This window comes from Octopus sinensis, linkage group LG19 (genome assembly GCF_006345805.1).
Source record: "Octopus sinensis linkage group LG19, ASM634580v1, whole genome shotgun sequence".
Classification (NCBI taxonomy): domain Eukaryota; kingdom Metazoa; phylum Mollusca; class Cephalopoda; order Octopoda; family Octopodidae; genus Octopus; species Octopus sinensis.
Window position 1 is genome coordinate 30053253 of NC_043015.1, and position 23571 is coordinate 30076823.

Consider the following 23571-nt stretch of genomic DNA (forward strand, 5'->3'; position numbering starts at 1 on the left):
AACAACCAAACTATATATAGTCTTTTTTTTCAAGTGTATTGCATTGTGTTCATAGACTTGCACTTAGAATTCCTGCATTTTAAATCAAAACTTGCTAATTACTATGGTGACAACACTATCTATCATCATCATCATCATCATCGTTTAACGTCCGTTTTCCATGCTAGCAAAGGTTAGACGGTTCGACCGAGGTCTGGGAAGCCAGAAGGCTGCACCAGGCTCCAGTCTGATCTGGCAATGTTTCTACAGCTGGATGCCCTTCCTAACGCCAATCACACACACACACACACTCTCTCTCTCTCTCTCACTGTATTTCTCTCAACTTTTCTCCTCCCCTTCACCCCCCCCCCAATAGATGTGACGGACAGACAGAGATCCGCTTCTTTTTTATAATATAAGATTTCCTTAAAAATACCCATTTTTCTCAAAGTTATGAGGAAACAAACAGACATGTGATTTATCCAAAACTCTTCTTCCATCACCTCTGAAAATGGTTTTCACAACAAATTCTGACACAATTATCTATACCACCTCAAACATAATTGTAGAAAATTGAATTAAAAAATATCCATTTTTCAATAAGTTATGAGGAAATGAAATCGAGGAGGGGCAATTTTTGTAGTGATGCCCAATTGATGTAAAGTAAATGAAAACCACTTTTCTTATTCAGTTTTCTATTTCTTCAACAACACCCAGCAAACATGAAAGGATACTGGAGTCAACATAATTTGGCTGATGCTGGATGGAACTTATAATCTGCATAAAGTAGTGTTGCAAATATTTGGGCAACTTTTATATTTCTAGAACTATGCACAGAGACATTAAAATGTTATCTTGCAGTGTAAGATTTTATCTCACAGAGAATTAAAATGTCAAAGTGAATAAAAGTTAGATCTGCGATTAAAGTGTGTACTTGAAATCTTCCATAATAAAAGAAGCTTGAAAACTGCATTTTGCTAACAATATATTAAAATTGGAATTTATAAGAATTTTCTAGACTGTGCAAATTTTACTAATTGCTTTCTTTTAGTAAAAGTTACACACTCCAAAGTAAGTAAGTAGCTTTCTTTATTATAGTATAGGTACATCCACAAAATAGCTGTGTGGTTAAGATGTTCACTTCATAACTAAGTGGTTTCAGGGACAAGTGAAATATTTCTATGTATGTAAGTACCAATTTGGAATATTTGAAACGTTCAGGGAGTAAGGTAAGAATGGGTGCAATAGAGTTAAACTTACCCAGGCCAGCAGATGTGTAAATTACCACGATTCGTGCCGTATACTAGTCCAGCTCCAACTTGAGGCAACCACTTGGCTGAATTCACACTGACGTGAGTTCTGGTATCGGCATCGACATAATGTGTGATGTCACTAACATGCTAGGCAGAAAAAGGAAGAAATACACAATTAATTACAAAAAATACAAAGACATTTTGGTCACATCTATAGTTTTAACCTCAACAGCTAAATATGGTAATACTAGTGGAATAATATTGAAGAAAGAGGACTAGTTACTCTTTTACTGATTTCAGTGATTGGACTCTGGCCATGCTGGGGCACCTTTCCAAATGATTTAGTTGATTAAATCAACTCCTCATATTTATTTACATTTGACAGTTATTTTATCAATATCTATTTGTCAGACTGGTAAGTTACAGGACGGAGGTCATAGTTTGAATTCCTAGACCGAGTGGTGTGTTGTGTTCTTGAGAAAAACACTTCATCTTGTACATTCATCATCATCGTTTAACGTCTGCTTTCCATGCTAGCATGGGTTGGATGAATGACTGAGGGCTGGCGAACCAGATGGCTGCACCAGGCTTCAATCTTGATCTGGCAGAGTTTCTACAGCTGGATGCCCTTCCTAACGCCAACCACTCCGTGAGTGTAGTGATGCCCTTCCTAACGCCAACACATTCAATGGATATTTGTCCTCATCTTTTTTGTTGTTAACACAACGTTTTGGCTGATACACTCTCCAGCCTTCATCAGGTGTCTTGGGGAAATTTCAAACCTGGGTTCTCATTCCTAAGGTATTTATCTACGTTGATGTTGTATATCAGTCGAAATGTTGTGTTAACAACAAACAAGATGAAGACAAAATATCCGTCAAATGTAAATAAAGTACATAATTCCTCATCTCTTGAATAAAGAACTTCATCTTGTGTTGCTCTGCTACGACTGACACTTAGCATGTGGTACACCATGCACCTGTTCAGGTAATGTCAATTTGATGGAGGGAGTTAAGCTAAAGTACAACCCATACATTTGATCACTATAAACAAAGCATTTGTGCAGGTCGTTCAACAAAAGCTGAACACTTGTATGTTGTCTTTGATGAGAGAGTTCATCATATATGGTATCTTTCAAGTTGATATTAACCCTTTCAATACCAACCCGGTTGAAACCGCCTTTGGTTCTGTAGTACTAAAGTCTTGTTTTCATAAGTCCTGAATTAAAATCTTCCACCAAACCTTAATTACAATTTATGTTCCTAACACTAGCTTAATGATAACTAAGTTATTTTACTAAATTCTTTGCTATATTTAAAGTAATTGAAAGAAACACAGAGCATCTCAACAGAAATACGGTAACGAAAGGGTTAAAGAGTTTAAGAACACACAATTTATCTATTCAGTCACATCCAATTATCAAAAAAAGAATAATCCAAAAGTCAATTTCACAAATGTAAACATTCATAAGAAAAAGAAGCTTAAAAAACAAAAATATCTGCAGTTAATTTTTTTTTACCTTCATTGACTGCTCCCCAGCAAATTCTTGACTCAACTGGTAAATCTGTGCTACCATCTATAAGACACAAAGGAAGTATTACATTTTGTATTAGTGAACTTTAATATAACAGTTAATCATAGTATTTATAGTTGTTTAGTGCTAGGTCAGCTCTCATAGAACAGACCTATGATCAAAAGTGTCCCAGCCATGACCAACCAGTCATAATATATCTAGGTCAGCTCTCATAGAACAGACCTATGATCAAAAGTGTTCCAGCCATGACCAGCCATCCATAATATATCTAGGACTATATTATCTAATGTATTGTCTTTCATGCTTTAAGATGGTTGGGTGTGACTGAACTCTTTAGCATTTGAATTGGCCATATCTGCCGGAAATATTTTACCTGTTTTATGCTCAAACCAGCCAGATCTGATTTCTCACACTTACCCCACAATGTTATTCTAAAAACGAAGTCACATCACCAAAAAAAACGAAGTCACATCAGCAACATCTCAAAGCTATGAGATATTGCATGGTTAATTCAAAGCAATGTGAATAAGCAAGCATTACATTTGACAGAGTAACCTGAATGCTACAAGCAATAAGAAAGATATGTCTTTCTAGTAGGCCTAGGAATGAGAGGCCTCTTTGCCGGCTCAGAAAAATAATAGTAGTTGTAGCTGGAGAAGAAATGGAATTCTCATTGGTTAAGAATATCTCAGACACTACAGAATTACTTAATTAAAAAGTAATTATTACATTTTCTCCAGTTTATATATTTGCAATTGTAATTTGAGACCAATAGCCATGTGTAGGTTTCTTGCATCTCTGGAGACAAAAATGACAAGAGAGTGTCTGTAACTGAGTGCAGAACAAATATTTCCAGGGACTTCACAAAGCAACAGTTTTTCAGTTTCCTCACTGCCGTTTATACCCTATGCCAATATGGATGATGATGATGATGATATATATATACACACACACACACATTATGTACAGGTCGTTGTCGACTTACAACCACAATTAGTTCCGACCGACTGGTCGTAAGTAGATTTGGTCCTAAGTTGGCCTATAGGTCTACATAGCTTTGTTTTTCTATTTTTACATTCTTAAGGTACATTCTCAGGTAAAAGCCACACACAACATTCTGTATTATACTATTATAGTGGCATTAGTAAAAAATGTTGGAGTCTCAAGAAGTGAGGTTGCTTCGATGTCTCCACAACAGGATATTCACCCAACACTTGGGATAACCACAGTGGCAATCAATAACCAAACTTAGGGGAAGCATTTGTTAGCTGACATCATCCATAGACGGGTTAATTTCTAAGATATTAAACCCATTAGATTTCAACTGGACTAGTTATCATTGCTGCCGGGAGCTGGCATGCCAATCATCATAATGTCGATCAGTCATAGTCAACAACAACCTGTATGTAATTATCATGTTTGGGCATGGCTCTGCAGTCAAGAAGTTTGGCTTCACAACCATATGGCTTTGGGTTCAATCCTATTGTACAATACCTTGAAGGAAGTGTTTTCTACAAAAGCTCTGGCCAACCAAAGCCTTGAGGGTGGATTTGGTAGATGGAAACAGAAAGAAACCTGTCATACATGTATCTGTGCGTGTATATGATGTGTATGTGTAACCTTGTCTAGACATCATGTAATGGTTGTAAATGATTATCATCATCATCATACAAGTGTTTTGTTTCCAGTCTTCCATGAAAACCTGTCAAGCTCTGGGAAAATATTAACCTTGCTTGGAAATAAGACCAGGGTTGGCAATGGGAATGGCATCTGGTCATAGAAAAATCTACCTCTATGATCTGTTATAACTGAGATAAACTGAAGCAAGCAGAATTATGTTCACTGCCTGAGGGAAACAATGCAATGTTTGTAGTAGAGTTTGAATTCCTAATCTTTAAGCATGTCAAATAAAATTGTTTGTTGTACATTGACCCGACCTTAAATCTAAAATAAATTCTATATCTCCAGGAATTAAACAGTCAACATATGAACAAAGACTCTATGGCTGTACACAGTCCTTCCAACAGTACGATAATAATGGTAAGAAGAAGACACACACACACACACATCCACAAAAAGAAAATGAGCAATGATCTAAGGGACACTCACCTGATTTGTAGTAAAAACCCAAGAGATGCGCTTGGCTGCTAAACCCACTAAGACATAGTGGTTCTTGGGAGAGATACTCACAGATATAACATTTGGACCTAAAAAGAGAAACATGAGTGAGAAGGTGGAGTAGAGAAAGAGAGAGAGATGGGGGAGGGAATCAAAGGAAAGAAGTGAGAGGTGAAGCAAGAGTGAGAAATGATTGGGAGGTGATAAGTACAGTATGAAAACATTACAATCAGATGGTCACAACATTTTCCTGAACCATGCCTTGCAAATCTATTTTCCCAACCCCAGGAATTTCACATCAGGAATTTTACATCAGTAGTGTTGCAAATATTTGGGCAACTTTTATATTTCTAGAACTATACACAGAGACATTAAAATGTTATCTTGCAGTGTAAGATTTTATCTCACAGAGAATTAAAATGTCAAAGTGAATAAAAGTTAGATCTGTGATTAAAGTGTGTACTTGAAATCTTCCATAATAAAAGAAGGGACTAGTGAAATATTTGTATGTATGTAAGTACCAATTTGGAATATTTGAAACGTTTATGGTTGTAAGGTAAGAATGGGTGAAGCTTGAAAACTGCATTTTGCTAAAAATATATTAAAATTGGAATTTATAAGAATTTTCTGACAAAAATATCATATAATCATTAAGACATGGGTGTTTGGTTGGGAGTTGAGCAGAGTGGATTAGTAGGGCAAGCTAATTTCATAGAAAAACCAACACATGAAAATAACCATTTGATTGCAACATAAACTTAATTAAACATTCTTAATATTAATTTGTAACCATGCTAATCACTACATTGTAGATTAGCTGAAACATCAGAGTCAAGGACATAACACCACAAGGTATTTAGCTACTTCTGAGTTTCAATCCTTCTTGAGGTTAATTTTGCATTTCATCCTTCCAAAATGGATAAAATAAAGTACCGGTCAAGTACTGAAGTTGATTTGATTAAGAATACTCTCCATGCTCGCCCACCCCTAATTTGTTTTGACAAATTTCATCCAGGCATGCATTTAGCTGTGGATGCATGATATTGACCAATGTCCAACAAGGCAAAAGTGTATCCAGTGCTGCTGGGATGATTTTCGTCTCCCTCTGATATATACTGGTTTTTTTAAACACAACATGTTCATAAGGGATATTATCTCTGGACAAATATCACAATAAGCTTGTCTTTTGTGAGGTATTTACATCAAGCATGATACATATATAATTATTCCAATTTGTAGACCTGAGGCATTGATACAAATCAATATCCCCAAAATTACCCATCTCTCAATATTCTAACTTAAAGCTATAAATTTGAGGAGAAAAGTAATTTATTTTACTGAATTTAATTCACTTGTAAAAGAAAATTAAAAAAAACCCAAATAACAACTAGAAAACTTTTAGAGTTATTACCCTTTAGATATCAATCTGCCTGAAACCTTCCTTGGTTCTATGTGATACAAACTCTGTCTTAAAATGATCTTAAAACCTTTCCTATGAAGTATGTTCTGAACACCAGTCAAAAATTATTTTAATATAATTCTTTATTATTTTCAATACTAACTGGAATAAAGACTAAGTGTTGGTACTCTTGTCAGTTAACGATAATGCAGGATCCAGTTCATCCAATCAATGGAACAGCCTGTTTATAAAATTAATGTGCAAGTGGCTGAGCACTCCACAGACGTGTGTACTCTTAATGTAATGTAGTTCTCAGGGAGATACAGCATGACACAGAATGTGACAAGGCTGGCCCTTTGAAATGCTAGTACAACTAATTTTTGCCAGCTGAATTGTGTGGAACAACATGAAATAAAGTGCCTTGCTCAAGGACATAGCACACTATGTCATCATCACCATCATCGTTTAATGTCCGCTTTCCATGGTAGCATGGGTTGGACGATTTTGACTGAGGGCTGGCGAACCAGATGGCTGCACCAGGCTCTAATCTTGATCTGGCAGAGTTTCTACAGCTGGATGCCCTTCCTGATGCCAACCACTCCGAAAGTGTAGTTAACTGATTAAATTGATCCCAGTTTAACCAATTAAATCAATCCCAGTATAATTGACTAAATCGATCCTAGTATATGACTGGTATTCTGTTGACTTCAAAGGAATGAAAAACAAAGTTGACTTTGGTGGGGTTTGAACTCAGAACCTTGAAATATAGAGAACTAGAATAAATAAATAAATACTGCATGGCATTTAACCAGTTTGTCAGTTCAAAGAATTTTTGAAAGTTGGTCCTAAACGTCCATGCTGGTTTTCAGACTTTCAGTTAGACTTTATTTTATATATTTTGAGTAATACACAGTTTTCCTTTCAGAAGTTCCAAGTTACTCTGATGGTTGCAAAGAAACTTGGAACGCATAGCATATATAATGTCTGGGAAATACGTCCTGTGTACCACATGTGATACACAAAGACAGGCAAAGGGTTTGGGTTAACTCTCTAACGATTTTCTCAGTCCATTATAGTAGTAGTAGCAGCATTGTGGAGGCGCAATGGCCCAGTGGTTAGGACAGCGGACTCACGGTCGTAGGATCACGGTTTCGATTCCCAGACCGGGCGTTGTGAGTGTTTATTGAGCGAAAACACCTAAAGCTCCACGAGGCTCCGGCAGGGGATGGGGGTGATCCCTGCTGTACTCTTTCACCACAACTTTCTCTCACTCTTACTTCCTGTTTCTGTTGTACCTGTATTTCAAAGGGCCGTCCTTGTCACTCTCTGTGTCACGCTGAATATCCCCAAGAACTACGTTAAGGTTACACGTGTCTGTGGAGTGCTCAGCCACTTACACGTTAATTTCACGAGCAGGCTGTTCCGTTGATTCGGATCAACCGGAACCCTCATCGTCGTAACCGACGGAGTGCTTCCACACAGTAGCAGCATTAGTAGTAGTAATAATAATACAAAGGGTGAAAGAGAAAATGGTGACTTACCAAAACCCTTGGTGAACAAGCACTGTCCAAGAGAATCTTCTTGCAGGGAGTAGATGGCTAAGACAGTGTCATCAGGGAATCCTCGATGTGTTGGCACAAATGTTGCCAGTAAAGAACCATCTTGGGATATATCACAGCTAGCACCGTTGTGTAGTTTACAATGTGGAACTATCACATTGTCACTGACTATAAGTAGACATACATAAATATATTACTGAGATATGAAGGAAAAAACAAAAGTCAATGTGTTACAGAAGGTGATGCTGTGTTTTCCAGCAAACAAGTTGATGTAGTATAAAGGGCAAATTTAGTTGAGAAGGGAATATTCAACAAAATTTCAAAAAATTGCTTTTTACCATCTTAACCCTTTAGTATTTAAACCGGCCATATCCGGCCAAAATAGCTAATCTGTTTTATGTTCAAACTGACCAGATCCAGGCCCTCACACCTACCCTACAATGTTATTCTACATTAAGTAATTACACCATCAAGATCTTTAAGATATGAGATAATGCATGATTAATTCAAATCAATGTGAATCAATAAGCAATACGTTTGATAGAATAATCTGAACACTAAAGGGTTAAAGGTATATTTGAAACATCACCTTTATCTATGCCAAAAAAATAGAGCTTAATTCACATTTTTTCATATTGAAATTTAAGTTGGAAGATCAGTAATAAACAAGCAAGGATATGGGCATAAAAGAGTCAAAGTGTTGTAGAGACAAATAGATGCCTAATAATTAAGTTTGTCTGATATATGTATGTGATAAACTTTTATCCTGTTTCTTTTTCTTTCTAAATTCTTTTAATTTTTTTTATCAGTTGTGAAGTGACATTAGTTTTACGAAACAATATGCAATTTAAAGTCAATATATCCATGTTTAATAGACATATATTTCACAATCAAATCTATAAACTAGTTATAAATTAAAAAGATAAATTTTAAAATTACAGTTGTTTTCAATATATATGTGTGTGTGTGTGTATATATACACACACACACATATATACATAAATATCAATCAATAAGAAATGTGATACTTACTGTAAGTAAGGTCAGGGAGTTCTAGTTTCTTGAAGTCCCACCGTTGGATGCGATGTGTCAAGTTGATAATATTAGTTGCAACAGCAATTTCACCTCTTCCCAAGAAAGCACCTGACAAATGGAGAAGAAAAGAAACACAAATATCATTCTAAAGCTGAAATTCTTGACCAATGGTGGCGATAGGATTCTAGACAGAAGTTTTGGGGGTTTAGGTGAAGAATTATGCTCAAGTAAAAAACATCGCCTTACACCAGCATCACCTTACTGGCACCCGCACCGGTGGCATGTGTAAAAGATTCAAGCGAGGTCATTGCCAGTACCGCCAGACTGGCCCCGTGTTGGTGGCACGTAAAAGCACCCACTGCATTCTTGGAGTGGTTGGCGTTAGGAAGGGCATCCAGCTGTAGAAACTCTGCCAGATCAAGATTGGAGCCTGGTGCAGCCATCTGGTTCGCCAGTCCTCAGTCACATGTCCAACCCATGCTAGCATGGAAAGCGGACGTTAAACGATGATGATGATGATAAAAAAGAAAATTCTTTATCACTAAAGATGAGGCATTGTGGTTAAGTTTGCTTCCCAACCACTGGATTCTAGGTTCAGTCACACTACACTGCACCCTAGGCTCTATAACCCTGGGTTGACCACAGCCTTATATGTAGAATTGGCAAACACAAACTGAAAGAAGCCTGTTGTATATGTACGTTGTTTGGTTTTCAGTCTTGGACATCACGTGCTAATTGTAAATGAATGTCACTGTCAAACAAGCAACATCATTCATTTCCACTCTCTATCTGTGAAAAAGGCATTTGGCCATGGGGAAATGTTACTTTCCTTGCTTGTTCAGTCTGTATGTGTTGCACCATCACCACCACCACCACTACTACTGGTGTTGGTTTGTTTATGTCCCTGTAACTTAGCAGTTCAGTAATAATACCAGACTTTAAAAAAATAAATAAATACTGAGGTAGATTTGTTTGACTAAACCTTTGAAGGCGATGCTCCAGCAAAGGCTGAAGTCCAATGACTAAAACAAAGATAAAAGGGGAGACAGGATTTTGTTTCTTCACATTTTTCAAGTGAAATTCCTCCACTTTCTGACAGTTACGCAAGGTCAAGCTGCCTAATAATGTTTTTGTTCACTTGGCTTAGGAGAAGAAGGGGGGACAAAACAACGGATGGAGCAGCAGCACAAGGTTTGGTCTGATTATCTTGACACACAACAAAGAACTTAATTTTACATAGACCAAAGCAATTGAACAGATAGTCAGCGAGAGAGAGCGAAAGAAGGGTTGAAGCAAGAGAGAGGAAGGAGGTGAAATTACCTGCAATAGCCCTATTAATAGCAGCCTGAAGAGTATCACTTGGGCGTGATGAAGCATCTTCTAAACTGCCTGTGTTCACATAATGATGATGGATTTGACGCTGGCGTAAACGTTGCAAGATACGTTCTTGGAGTCGCAGTAATCTGTAAGAAATGGATGAGAGTCAGTTAGATTTGGCAGAAGGAAAAAACAGCCATAGTACCTTGGAAGGAAAAAAAACAAACAAAAAAAACCCAGATGCTGTTACTAATGTGATTGGGGACAGCGAATAGTAGCTATAGTACATAACAGTTAAGGAGTTACAGTGCCTTGGGAAAAACAGTTGCAGTAAACTGGAAGAAACAGAGTACTTTAGGAAAAACAGCTATAGTATCTGAGAAAAGAAACTGTCAATAGTACCAAGAAAGAAAAACAGATTACCTAGGGAAAACTGATATGGTAGCTAGGAAGAAACAGTTACAATATTTAGGCCAAAAGAGCTATAAATACCTTAAGAAAAATTAGCTGACAGTACCTAGGGGAAACAATCAGAGGCACAAAACACTTAGAAGAGGGATGGCATAGAAGCTTCAAAGATCCTTTGGACTATGTAGGTTTGAAATATGAGGTGACACATATATCAAGAAAGGAAATAAAGATCTGAAGCACAGAATACCACTGGGTGTTTTTGCAAGCAACATCTAGATGGAGGTGGAACTGTGAAGTGGATAGAACCATAAAAGCTAAGAGATAGGACTGAAAATATTAGCAGAAAGGGCAGAGGAAGAAACACTATCAGGTAGCTAGAAGGGAAACTAAGCATTATGCATATGTAGAAAGGAGAGAAGCTGATAGTAAGAGGTTTTACAAATGGCAAGAGCATCAGAAGCAGGAGATGTGTAATGCAAAGCAGTGTGTGAGGACAAATCAAGATGCTTAGAAGAAAGAACTTTGGAAATGTTGATTTGAAAGGTCACCAAGGAGAATGTGTGGGAAGGAAGGAGGTCTACTTATGTAGGTCCAACAGAGAAATTAGCTACTGAAATTGACAACTACATGGTCTAAATGGCTATTAAGAATATGAAGCTAGGGAAAGTAGCTAGACCACTGTCTTAAAATGATCTTAATTAAAACCTTTCATATGAAGTATGTTCTGAACACCAGACAAAAATTATTTTAATATATTCTTTATTATGAGTCTGTATTTAGTATGGTTTCTATGGTTGAATGCCCTTCCTAATGTGCCATACCTGTATATATGTGTGTGTGTGTGTGGTGTGTGTGTGTGTGTGTATTTGTCTCCATCACCATCGCTTGACAACTGATGTTGGTGTGTTTATATCTTCATAACTTAGTGGTTCAGCAAAAGAGACCAATAGAATAAGTATTAGGCATACAAAGAATAAGTCCTGGGGTAGAATATCTAGCAAAGCAGGAGTTTCAGAAAATCCACACAATCTGACTTTTCTCCCTAATAACTCTCAGGAAGATGGGTATTTTTCAATGAAAAGTTTTACAAATCCCTTACAAATGGCATAAATTATGATTATAAAGAAATTTGTGGGGGGAAAATTTTCCGGCAATATGCCCCATGTTTTATTAAACCACAGCCTTAGAAATTATTGGTTTGGAGGGGGGGGGCATCTATGTATGAAAAAAAGTTTTGAAGACTCTTTTTTTACACCCCACTTCCTCATCATCCCACTCTGGACCAATTTTGGCCAATTTCTTCTTTTTTGCACTTCAAAACCATGGGAAGAGCATTTGAGAAAAAAAAAAAAAATGCTAATATTTTCAGAGGGAAATGTGATTTAAGGGCAATTTGGCTGTTGTTTCTAGCACATCCAAAGACACCCCCCCCCACCTCATTTCTTTATCACCCTCGCATGTATTGATGTTTTTCAATAGTTTTCCCCATAAATACATCCATATGCTATAAAAAAGAAAATTTGAGAAATGTATTTTTTTCAACCCCACTCCCTGCCCCTGATTATTTCAGTTTAGAAATTAAAATAATGGAGAGCCTGAGAAGGTCATTGCTGGCATTTATCCACAGGGATAAAAAACATTACGGAGATGTACTTGCATAGCAAGTGACTTGATCTGAGTTTTTTTGACTATTTATTAAAATTTTATGTATTGATTAAGTCTTTCCTTGTTTGTTTTGCAAAATAGTGGTTTTGTCTCTAATAATATTTTATATATATATATATATATATATATGTTGATTAATCGCCACAGATCAAACCTCGTTGAGGAGACACAAATCTAGGCGTTCCAGACATGACTATCCCCATCTTTTTGTATATCAGGGACCTGTCTGTGCAATGTGTCCTTTTATGAAAGACGATGGGGTTGTATTCATGGAGATTCGGCTGCTATTTCTAACATGTTAATTGCGTAAAAGCTCGGTTCGTCTCTATCCCTTTATCTTATTTTCCTCAAATATTTAAACACAAGCACTTCTTCCACCTTTTGTAATTAATTTGTTCATCGTATATGAAAACATGGTGTGGTTTATAACGGAGACCTTGCATCACTTCTATTCCTATTTCATGTATTAAATCCTGAGCTTCTTTCCCTTTCATATGTTAAGTATTGACGTCCATAATACACACAGTTCTCGTCAAAAGACTTCTTGCTTCCTAACCACATGGTTTTGGATCCAGTCCGATTGTGTTGGCACCTTGAGCATAGAATATATATCAGTCTTCAAAAAAGTACTGGGGTCAATTTGTTTGACTTAAACACTTCAGTATGGTGCCCTAGCATGACTGCAGTCCAGTCACTGAAACAAAGACAATATGTGTCGGTGGCACGTAAAAGCACCATCCGTTCGTGGCCGTTGTGCCAGCTCTGTCTGGCACCTGTGCAGGTGGCACGTAAAAAACACCCACTACACTCGCGGAGTGGTTGGCGTTAGGAAGGGCATCCAGCCGTAGAAACGCTGCCAAATCTGACTGGGCCTGATGAAGCCTTCCGGCTTCACAGACCCCAGTTAAACCGTCCAACCCATGCTAGCATGGAAAACGGACGCTAAATGATGATGATGATGATATATATATATATCGCCATGTTGATTCGCTAGCCTCTGCACGCATTTTTTTTCTCTCCTTGTTTCTTTTCTGTGTATCTTTCTGTTGAAGAGCGTAGGCTCGAAAAGTAAAAGACTTGTTTTATTTATATTCCTGAGCGCCATACTAATACAATTGTTTGTTTGTATTCCACCTGCCTTCGTCTTTTGTTTATTTTCATAAAGCTTCCCGTTATATATATATATATATATGTATATATATATATTCACACATGGTACAGCTCTTATGCTTGCAGCGCTAATAAAACCGTCCAACCCATGCCAGCATGGAAATGAACATTAACTGATGATAATAATATACAAAAACATGTATACCTACTTGTTACTTGTGTGTGTGTGTGTGTGTGTGTGTACACATATACACATAAACAACTGGCAAAAACAAATTAAGTTGTGCTAATTGTACAGAAGCTATTTCAAAAAGGTAGGAAGTCCGCTAAATACTTACTTGGTTTGAGTATTGACTTCTCGCTGTAAGTTACGAGATATCTCCTCACGAGCCTCCGTTGATAACCGGGCCGACTCATCTGCAAAGAAACACAAAGAAAGAAAGACCGATCTCAGATATTCTCACTTAAATATACCAAAATTGGAAACTATAATTAGAGAACAGTACCCTCCATCACCGTCACCTACATCATTCCATCAACATTAGCAATTGTTGTCATTCACATGTACCCAGAAGCCAAGCTACACAGCCATGCCTGCACTTATCTCCTTTATCCTTTACTTGTTTCAGTCATTTGACTGCGGCCATGCTGGAGCACCGCCTTTTAGTCGAGCAACTCGACCCTGGGACTTATTCTTTTTGTAAGCCCAGTACTTATTCTATAGGTCTCTTTTTGCCGCTAAGTGACGGGGGACGTAAACACACCAGCATCGGTTGTCAAGCAATGCTAGGGGAACAAACACACACATACATACATATATATATATATATACATATATACGACGGGCTTCTTTCAGTTTCCGTCTACCAAATCCACTCACAAGGCTTTGGTCGGCCCGGGGCTATAGCAGAAGACACTTGCCCAAGATGCCACGCAGTGGGACTGAACCCAGAACCATGTGGTTGGTAAACAAGCTACTTACCACACAGCCACTCTTGTGCCTATGTATGTATACACATAATGGACTTACATGGTTTCTTATTTCTTATTTCTTTACTACCCGCAAGGGGCTACACACAGAAGGGACAAACAAGGACAGACAAAGGGATTAAGTTGATTATATCGAACCAGTACGTAACTGGTACTTAATTTATCGACCCCCGAAAGGATGAAAGGCAAAGTCGACCTCAGCGGAATTTGAACTCAGAACATAACGGCAGATGAAATACCTATTTCTTTACTACCCAGAAGGGGCTACACACAGAAGGGACAAACAGATTAAGTCGATTACATCAACCCCAGTGCGTAACTGATACTTAATTTATCGACCCCGAAAGGATGAAAGGCAAAGTCGACCTCGGCGGAATTTGAACTCAGAACGTAACGGCAGACGAAATACTGCTAAGCATTTTGCCTGGCGTGCTAATGGTTTGGCCAGCTCGCCGCCTTAACTTACAAGGTTTCTGTCAGTCAAATCTACTCACAGGGCATTGGCTGGTTATAGTTGAGCAATTAGACAAATCCTAAACAATTCCTCACAAACAGGAGTGGTTGTGTGGTAAGTAGCTTGCTAACCAACCACATGGTTCCGGGTTCAGTCCCACTGCGTGGCATTTTGGGCAAGTGTCTTCTGCTATAGCCCCGGGCCGACCAATGCCTTGTGAGTGGATTTGGTAGATGGAAACTGAAAGAAGCCTGTCGTATATATATGTATGTGTGTGTGTTTGTGTTTGTTCCCCTAGCATTGCTTGACAACCGATACTGGTGTGTTTACGTCCACGTCACTTAGCGGTTCGGCAAAAGAGACCGATAGAATAAGTACTGGGCTTACAAAAGAATAAGTCCCGGGGTCGATTTGCTCGACTAAAGGCGGTGCTCTAGCATGGCCGCAGTCAAATGACTGAAACAAGTAAAAGAGTAAAGAGTAAGAGTAAACATACTATCACTACAAGCTTATTTGCATGTAATCTCCTCTCTTTGACTCTGCCACTGTTATTACAACGGTCCGTATACTTTTCAACTATATGCATATCCCTCTAGCTACCTAAGCTCCTTTAACATCCTTCCACCTCCCCTTGCCTTTGCTGTGATTCTCCTCCTACATTCTGTACTAAACACTTTGCCTCATCCTTCCTGTCTTGGGTTCCAATCTTCTGGAATTCCCTCCTTACACAGATTTTACCCCCTAAACATTAACCCACAAACATTCAAACTGAACATCAACCTCAATGGCCTGCAAAGGTCATAACCACTGACCTTTATCCCATAACTAATTCATAACAGGAACAAAAGATGCCATATAGTGACAACCCAAATGGTCAATTTGATCCTATTGGGCCAAATCCTCAGATTAGTTGCTCTGTAACTAAAGGACCGAGAGAAACTTGGGACAATGAGAGAACAACGTGGTCAATTGAACTACTGGAAATAGCTGTAGAAGCTCCATCAAATAGAACATTACCTCCTTAAATAGGGAAAGGCCAGTTGGATAACATAGCCTTACATATATATATACATGTATATATACATATAGATACATATATACATACTTATTTATATACGTACATACACATATATACATACATATATATATACATACATACATATATATAGATATATATATATATACATACATATGCACTTATATATATATATACATACCTACATATACATATATACCTACATATATATACACACATATATAGATATGTATATACACATATTTACATATATATAAACACACGTATATACATGCATATAACACACATATATACACATATACATATACATACACATATATATTCATAGCTATATATATATATATATATATATAGTCATACGATATAGTGTATATTTAAACACATAAGGAATCCGCTTATAGGAATTCAACATGCTAGAAAGAACAGCTAAGTTCTATAACCATAAAAACTAGGGATAAAATTCGACAGCAACGAATTGAAAAATGAAAAACATTTTACCATCCAGTTTCCTGGACCAATTGGTTTCTGATTTTAGTTTAGCGAATCAAGGAACTTGCTAGGTGCAATCTTCTTCACCAGGACCACCTAGGGTTAAACGTATACATACAGGACGATCAAAACTACTTGCCCTGTGTTTATACATCCTAACTTTTTCAAAATCTACTGCGCGGCCGCAGTCCTTCGTCAGCAATAAAAAAAAGTGCCAACTTTTAAAACCGAAAATTATAAAAAAAACTTACAATATTTAATCATATCAAAGGGAAATGGAAATTAATTAAAATTTACATTTCCAGTGGTCTAATGTGTAAAAAATTTTGTCAAAAAGACTATATATTAGTCATACGATATAGTGTATATTTATACAGATATGTACATATATACAGATATATACATATATATATATAGGCGCAGGAGTGGCTGTGTGGTAAGTAGCTTGTTTACCAATCACATGGTTCCGGGTTCAGTCCCACTGCGTGGCACCTTGGGCAAGTGTCTTCTACTATATAGCCTCGGGCCGACCAAAGCCTTGAGTGGATTTGGTAGACGGAAACTGAAAGAAGCCCGTCCTATATATGTATATATATGTATGTGCGTGTATGTTTGTCCCCCACCAACATCGCTTGACAACCGATGCTGGTGTGTTTACGTCCCCGTCACTTAGCGGTTCGGCAAAAGAGACCGATAGAATAACTACTGGGCTTACAAAAGAATAAGTCCCGGGGTCGAGTTGCTCGATTAAAGGCGGTGCTCCAGCATGGCCGCAGTCAAATGACTGAAACAAGTAAAAGAGTATACACATACACACATATATACACATACACACAGATCTATAGATACACATACATGCAATGCATGTATGCACAGGGGTAATGTCTACAATTTGCATTTTTGAAAATCACTCCTTATAAAGTTTAAGTGTCAGCCACTGCGAAACAGCTGTAAGGATCAAACATATTAAGACAAGGCAAGTCAATGTGTTGCAAGATGTTAACGAAGAGTGTACTCACCTAATCTACTTCCACCAAAACTGGTACTGCTAGTCATGCCTCCAGGCAATGAAACCAACTGCTGCATATGCATAAGACGCTCATGACGCCGCAACTGAGCAATTCCATCTAAAGTGTTGCGCACACTGCACACAAACTCATCAACATTGTGGTTTGCACTCCACCTCTCTAGATTCACGACTTCCCGCGACGGCACTTGCACTCTGGCCAAACGTGCAGCACAGCGCTGTTGTAATGATGCCATGCGTCGATCTAGCTCATCCAGTTCTTGATGCAGACGTGCAGTCACTTCAGTTATATCACAGGTAGCTGATGCAACTGCACACAGTGTATCAAAGGCCTCATTAGTCGCAGCACCTGGATTATCGTTAATGTTAACTGGTAAACTTTCACTGTTGGAGAGGTCAACACCTTGAGGGTTTTCTGGACGGCTAATGCTGTGAGCAGAGGGCAGTAGCTCTGGCCTCTCTGGATACTGCGAGAAACTCCGTCTGTTTTGATGATTGGATTCTTCATAAGGTGGGAGATCATAAATATTTGAAGATGTAGACAGGTTGTCTGAAGAATCCAAATCAGCAGGGTACACTCTGGAAGAATCCACGTCTTCCCAGTTGAGTAAAGACAGGTTTGGATTAGAATCAGGTATGGAATATTGATTGGGAGCATAGCTTGGGTCAAAGGGCAGATGTTGTGATGTCTGACCAGTGTGGGTCGTGGAATGTGTGGGCTGGGGCTCAACACTGTCCTTATGACACTGACCTAATGACTTATTGAAATTATTTTCTCTAGTCGTACGACCAGAACCTTGATTAGGATGAGTAGAACATACACTACTAGTAGAGGGGACAGGGTTATGTAATCTCAAACGAGAGGATTTTGTGGGCCGATGACTCTTTCGTGAAGTCCCTGAATTAGATGTTGATTGTATGGAGACATCATTACTGTCCAGAGAAGAACTCGAACCACTGGCAGCTGAATAATGACCACTTGAAGAATTCAAGTTTTCTTCTGGAGAATGTAAGAGACTCTCTGACTCTGTTGAGGTACTCGACTCATAATGCTGTTGTTCATGTGGCACTTTGTTAGAATCAAAACCATGATTATTGCTATAATTACCAGCGCCAGCAGCAGCAGCAGCAGCAGAATGAGAGCTTTTGACAGAACTATGTTCAGGGCATCTTTTAGAACTAGATTTGTATTTTTCTGGAGAAATTCTAGTGGCAGAGGCAAGCGGTGAAGACAGAGAGGATGTGGAAACTGACGAAGGACACAGCGAAGAGCTGGAATATGTTGACTGAGCTGCTTGAGAAGAACTGCAAGAGAAGGCAGAAGAAGAAGAAAAAGATCTGGAATCATCTGTAGATCTGGGCAAATTTGAGCTCGGTGAATGAGGGGGCAGAGAAGTTGATGACGTTAAAGGAAGGAGGGGAAAATAATTACAAGAGTCTTTTAGGGAAGAACTATGTGATGTGGAGGAAGAATAAATAGGCGTGGCACAGGGTGTATGTTGGCTACTTGTGGCACAAGATACAGATGTCGGAATACTATTAGTAACAGAGACAGTTTCAGAGGATTGATGCGAAGACAGTGCAGTAGTAGTGGTAGTACAATTAACATCAGTGGACACTGTAGTGGAACTACTAATGGTGGGGACAGGAGACTTCTGAGGGAGATCTAATCGCTTGTTTGCTTCAAAACGTGGTCTTTTAGAACCCTTCCCTTCATTGCCAACACTAGAGCTCACTGAACACAAAGGTTTTGTGGTGATTGTTGTTGTTGAAACAGATAAACTACTTCTATGACCTATCGCTGTGCTGGAGTGTTGCGATGTGTATATTGCTTCAGTTGCCGTCTGTGTAGTACCAGTAATACTCAGGGCTCGACAAATTGAATGGAAAGCTGATTTAAGTGCTCCAGCCTGTCGCAAACATGGTTTGGCTGTGCTGCTAGAATTACTACTTTCGGAATTTTCCTCCTTCTTCTGAGCAGGCAGAAGAGGATTATCACTACATGAACTGGTACTGGGGACAGGTTGGCCAGATGTCGATGCTACTGGAGATTCAGAAATGATGCTGGTAGAAGCTTCGGACTTAGAAGAAGAGCTTTTCGAAAAAGACGGTAAAAGGTTAGTCGGTAAATTACTACTCCTGCTCGTCTCGGGACATGAAATAGGAATGTGGTCAGGCAAAGGCGGGGGTGGAGAGATTCGGTTGTTTGTCTGAAGTGTGAATGTAGCAGGGATAGATGGAGAGACACTGTTAGCAGCATCTTGCCTGTATGTTGAACTCAGAGTCTCAAGGATTTGTAAGTTCATTTTACAGGCATCCAACCGTTCCGATAGGTTCTGAGGCAAGCTGTTATTCATGCTAATGGACCTAAATGGAGACATTGAGGGCATTCTGCCTGAAGTTGTAGTGGGGCAAGACTGCATTTCAAAAAGTTCACTATTATGGTACTTATTGTTGTTTTTACTATTATTGTTATTATTATTATTATCATTATTATTATTATTATTATTATTATTATTATTATCGTTATTACAATTAGTGTTGTTGAGAGTGGTTGAAGGAGAAGGGATAAAGCTGTTACTGCTGTCAGTATCTATTTCATCACAGTTGTTGTTTTGGGAGACGCACTCTACATTCGGTGTTAATCTCATGGAGACACTGGTGCTTGCTATGGGGGGAGTCTTCAGAACCGATGCTGCCATGGAGGTACTGGCACGGCTCAATCCAGCATCTGCAATGTTGAAAGCTGAAGAGGCCGGATTGTTGTTCTGAATTTCTGGAAAGAGTAATTCCGAATGTTCAGCAGATGATACGGGAGAAGGAGAAGGAGAGACTGGAGTAAAAGACGAATTTAAGTGAGTATTACTGCCACTGGTGCTGGTACCATTGAGATCTGTGGAATTGGAGTTGTAAGAGGACTGAGACTGGTCACTGCGAGGAAACTTCATTTTAACGTGGCTGTCTTCATCGGTAGAAGACGAGAAGGGTCGTTTCAGAGAATTAGTTAAATTGAAGAGAAGGTTTTTCTTAACTGAGTCAGTGTACTGATTAAAAGAGTGTTTCCGTGACCAGACAGAAGAGTTCTTGCCAGGAAGAGATACCTGGGATAATGGTACAGTGGTGTCTGAATTCTTGATATCCTGTGTCATTATAGGAGTATCCGAAGAGGTCAGACTGGCTGCAGGGAAAGTCTTGGGGAATTTTCTGAAGGAAGACGAGGAATTGCAGGTAACGTTTTTATTCTTACCATAAGAGGATTTCTGATTAAGGCGGAGAAGAGAGGTTTTAGTTGATTTGTCAGAACCATAAGTGAGACCAGTCGACCATTTGTAATCGGCAACACTAGCAGAATGAGAAGAGGATGAAGTAGGGGTGTAATTAGAAGTAGAAGCGAGAGAAGAAAATGATTTCTCGGAATAGACTCCATTATGGCCATTGGTGCTGGAACAGACAGCAAGATCCGATGAGAGTTTGTCAGAAACTAAAGATTTTTTACTAGTTGAACCGACATCAGAATCAACTGAAGCTGAACAGCTACAAGTTTTACTGAAGTATTCAGAAAATCTGGATACTTTCCTATCTGAAGAATCCTTATTTCTTTTAGACTGGTTCCTATGAGACACTAACTTACATTTTGGACAGAAAGATAATAATGGCATTGATTCTGAACAGGCTTCATCAGTATTATGTTTATTATCATTATTAGTGCTAATTCTACTACTACTACTATTATTCTTATTATTAACTAGAGAATAGTATTTTGTATCTTCTAAAGAATTAGGTACCGAATTCAAGTTACGTTGGTCATTATTGTTTGAGGCAAAGAGATCGTTTGTTTCTGAGTGAATACTGGTAGAATTAGAAAGAGGGCGAGGGGCGAGGGTAGAGTAGAAGTCTTTCTTTAAGATTGATGACCCATGTGATGATGATGCCGGTGAAGAACTGGCAGAAGACAACAATCTAGCTGAAGATGGTGAAGTATCAGCAGCGGCGGCAGCAGAAGCAGCAGAGATGGAAGTCACAAAAGGAAATATGTTTTCAGAACTGACAGGGGTAGAAACGGTACTGTTGTTTTTGGAAATATCCTCAGTAGAAAATGACGAAGAAAAAGAAGCAGAGGAACCGGAAGAAGAGAAAGAAGTGGAAGAGGAAGGGGAGGGAGAAGACTTAAAGTTTTCAGTAGATTCACCGTTACACCCAGGGCTTGAACCGGGATCTGGGAAAGAACTGTTCAAATGGTGACTGTTCAATACTGATGAGGATAAGTTACTAAGTGTAGAGGTGCTCGAACCGGTCGACTGATTTTTTGTATTTGGACCACGACTGGTGCCGCAGCCGTTACCACTGCTGCTGCTGCTAGCAGACAGAGAAGAAGCTGTGGAGGGTCTCATCATCCAAGGCATGGGCAAATCAGTGTCACCGCCTCCGTTATTTGAGTGCTTGTATAACAGGCGCCGTCGGAAAGGTTGAGGAAGTGGCCTCCATGCCAGCAACCTAGAGGGACGGGAAAAATCAGAAGAGACTTGTTTATTTACAGTGTCTGAGTTTGTTAACCTAGAATCTGTATTACTAGTGGTGTTATTATTATTATTACTACTACTACTGCTACTTCTACCTAGCTGGCCAAGCCGGTGACTGTCAAAGGATTGGTCAGCAGGACTGGAATTGGTCAATACTGTACTGGGCAAGGAATTCAAAAGGCTGGACCTCCTCATTGGCTGTCTTTGACTGCTAGAATAGTTATTATCACTCTGCAGGGACGAGTCAGTTGGACTGAGGTTCAAATCGTAGTCAGATACTGGAGTGGAAAAATTTACAGATGATGATGTCGAAGGAACAGCAGTTGAAGCAGCGGCGGCAGCAGCAGCAGAAACAGCAGATCTTGTTGGGTTGTAGAAAGCAGAGTGATAGGAACCACCGATGAAATCTTGACGCCTGCGTGGTCTGTCCTGTAGGTTTTGAATGGAAAGGCGAGCATCGTCCAGGGCACCACGGACTACTTCGGAAATCTCAGCAGCATACTGACGTGCATAGCGAAGGTTGTCTTCATGGACCGGAGACTGTGGTGCTATCAAACTGACATATGGCAACAGTTCATCATCAAGGCCCATGGAAGTAGGAATACTAGAGTCTGAAAGACAAAGGGAATGGTATTTAGTTCTTGAACAAAGATGAAAGACAAAAAACACTTGATCACTGGGAGATATATCAATGGCATTAACCCTTTTGTTACTGTATTTATTTTGAGATGCTCTGTGTTTCTTTCAATTACTTTAAATATAACAAAGAATTTAGTAATCGAAATTGAAACTGGCACGTAAAAAGCACTATCCGAATCGTGGTTTATACCAGCGCCGCCTTGACTGGCTTCCATGCCGGTGGCATGTAAAAAGCACCATCCAAATCGTGGCCGATGCCAGTGCCACCTCGACTGGCTTCCGTGCCGGTGGCATGTAAAATGCACCAATCTGATCGTGGCCATTGCCAGCCTCGCCTGGCGCCTGTGCAGGTGGCACGTAAAAAGCACCCACTACACTCACGGAGTGGTTGGCGTTAGGAAGGGCATCCAGCTGTAGAAACATTGCCAGATAAGACCGGAGCCTGGTGCAGCCTTCTGGCTTCCCAGATCCCCGGTCGAACCATCCAACCCATGCTAGTATGGAGAACGGACATTAAATGATGATGATGATGAACTCAGTTATCATTAAGCTAGTGTTAGGAACATAAACTGTGACTAAGGTTTGGAAGATTTTAATTCAAAACTTATGAAAACAAGACATTTGTACTATAGAGCCAAAGCCAGTTTCAGCCAGGTTGGTAACAAAAGGGTTAAGGGAAATGCTGCCAACAGTGGGAATAGGTTGTTTCCAGCAGTGTGATTAAGAAGTTTGCTTTGCAACTACATGATTTGGGGTTCAATCTGGATGTGTAGTATACTGGGTTAGTGTATTCTACCCTAGCCACAATTCAACCAAAGTACTGTGAGTGAAATTCGGTAAGGGGTGGCCTATCAAAGAGACTGTTTCAGTTCTTGGGCGGTAGATTTAATCTGTGATCCAGTACACCACAACCACCATTGCTGCCACCACCATACTGGCAATGGCTTACAACAACAATCAGGGAAGAGCTACTGAGTGGTTATCTAACAAGAAGAACTATACACTGGATGATGTGAGCTTACATTATGCTAAACTT

General features: G+C 39.1%; 1 protein-coding gene across 4 annotated transcripts in view; it reads right to left on the reverse strand.

The window, feature by feature from the left end:
- LOC115221978 (serine-rich adhesin for platelets) overlaps positions 1-23571 on the reverse strand; it is a 45990-nt gene that overhangs the window by 1793 nt on the left and 20626 nt on the right. For 2 of the 4 annotated variants that reach the window (XM_029792077.2, XM_029792076.2), the window contains exons 8-15: positions 17369-22507; positions 13719-13797; positions 10198-10340; positions 8875-8985; positions 7825-8010; positions 4876-4973; positions 2752-2808; positions 1240-1379 (exon numbers count right to left, since the gene is read on the reverse strand). In XM_029792077.2, coding sequence (XP_029647937.1) covers positions 1240-1379; positions 2752-2808; positions 4876-4973; positions 7825-8010; positions 8875-8985; positions 10198-10340; positions 13719-13797; positions 17369-22507 — 5953 coding nt within the window. Of the gene's footprint in view, positions 1-1239; positions 1380-2751; positions 2809-4875; positions 4974-7016; positions 7376-7763; positions 8011-8874; positions 8986-10197; positions 10341-13718; positions 13798-17368; positions 22508-23571 lie in introns of those variants that run through there. The other 2 variants (XM_036511303.1, XM_036511302.1) reach the window with 2 other exon arrangements.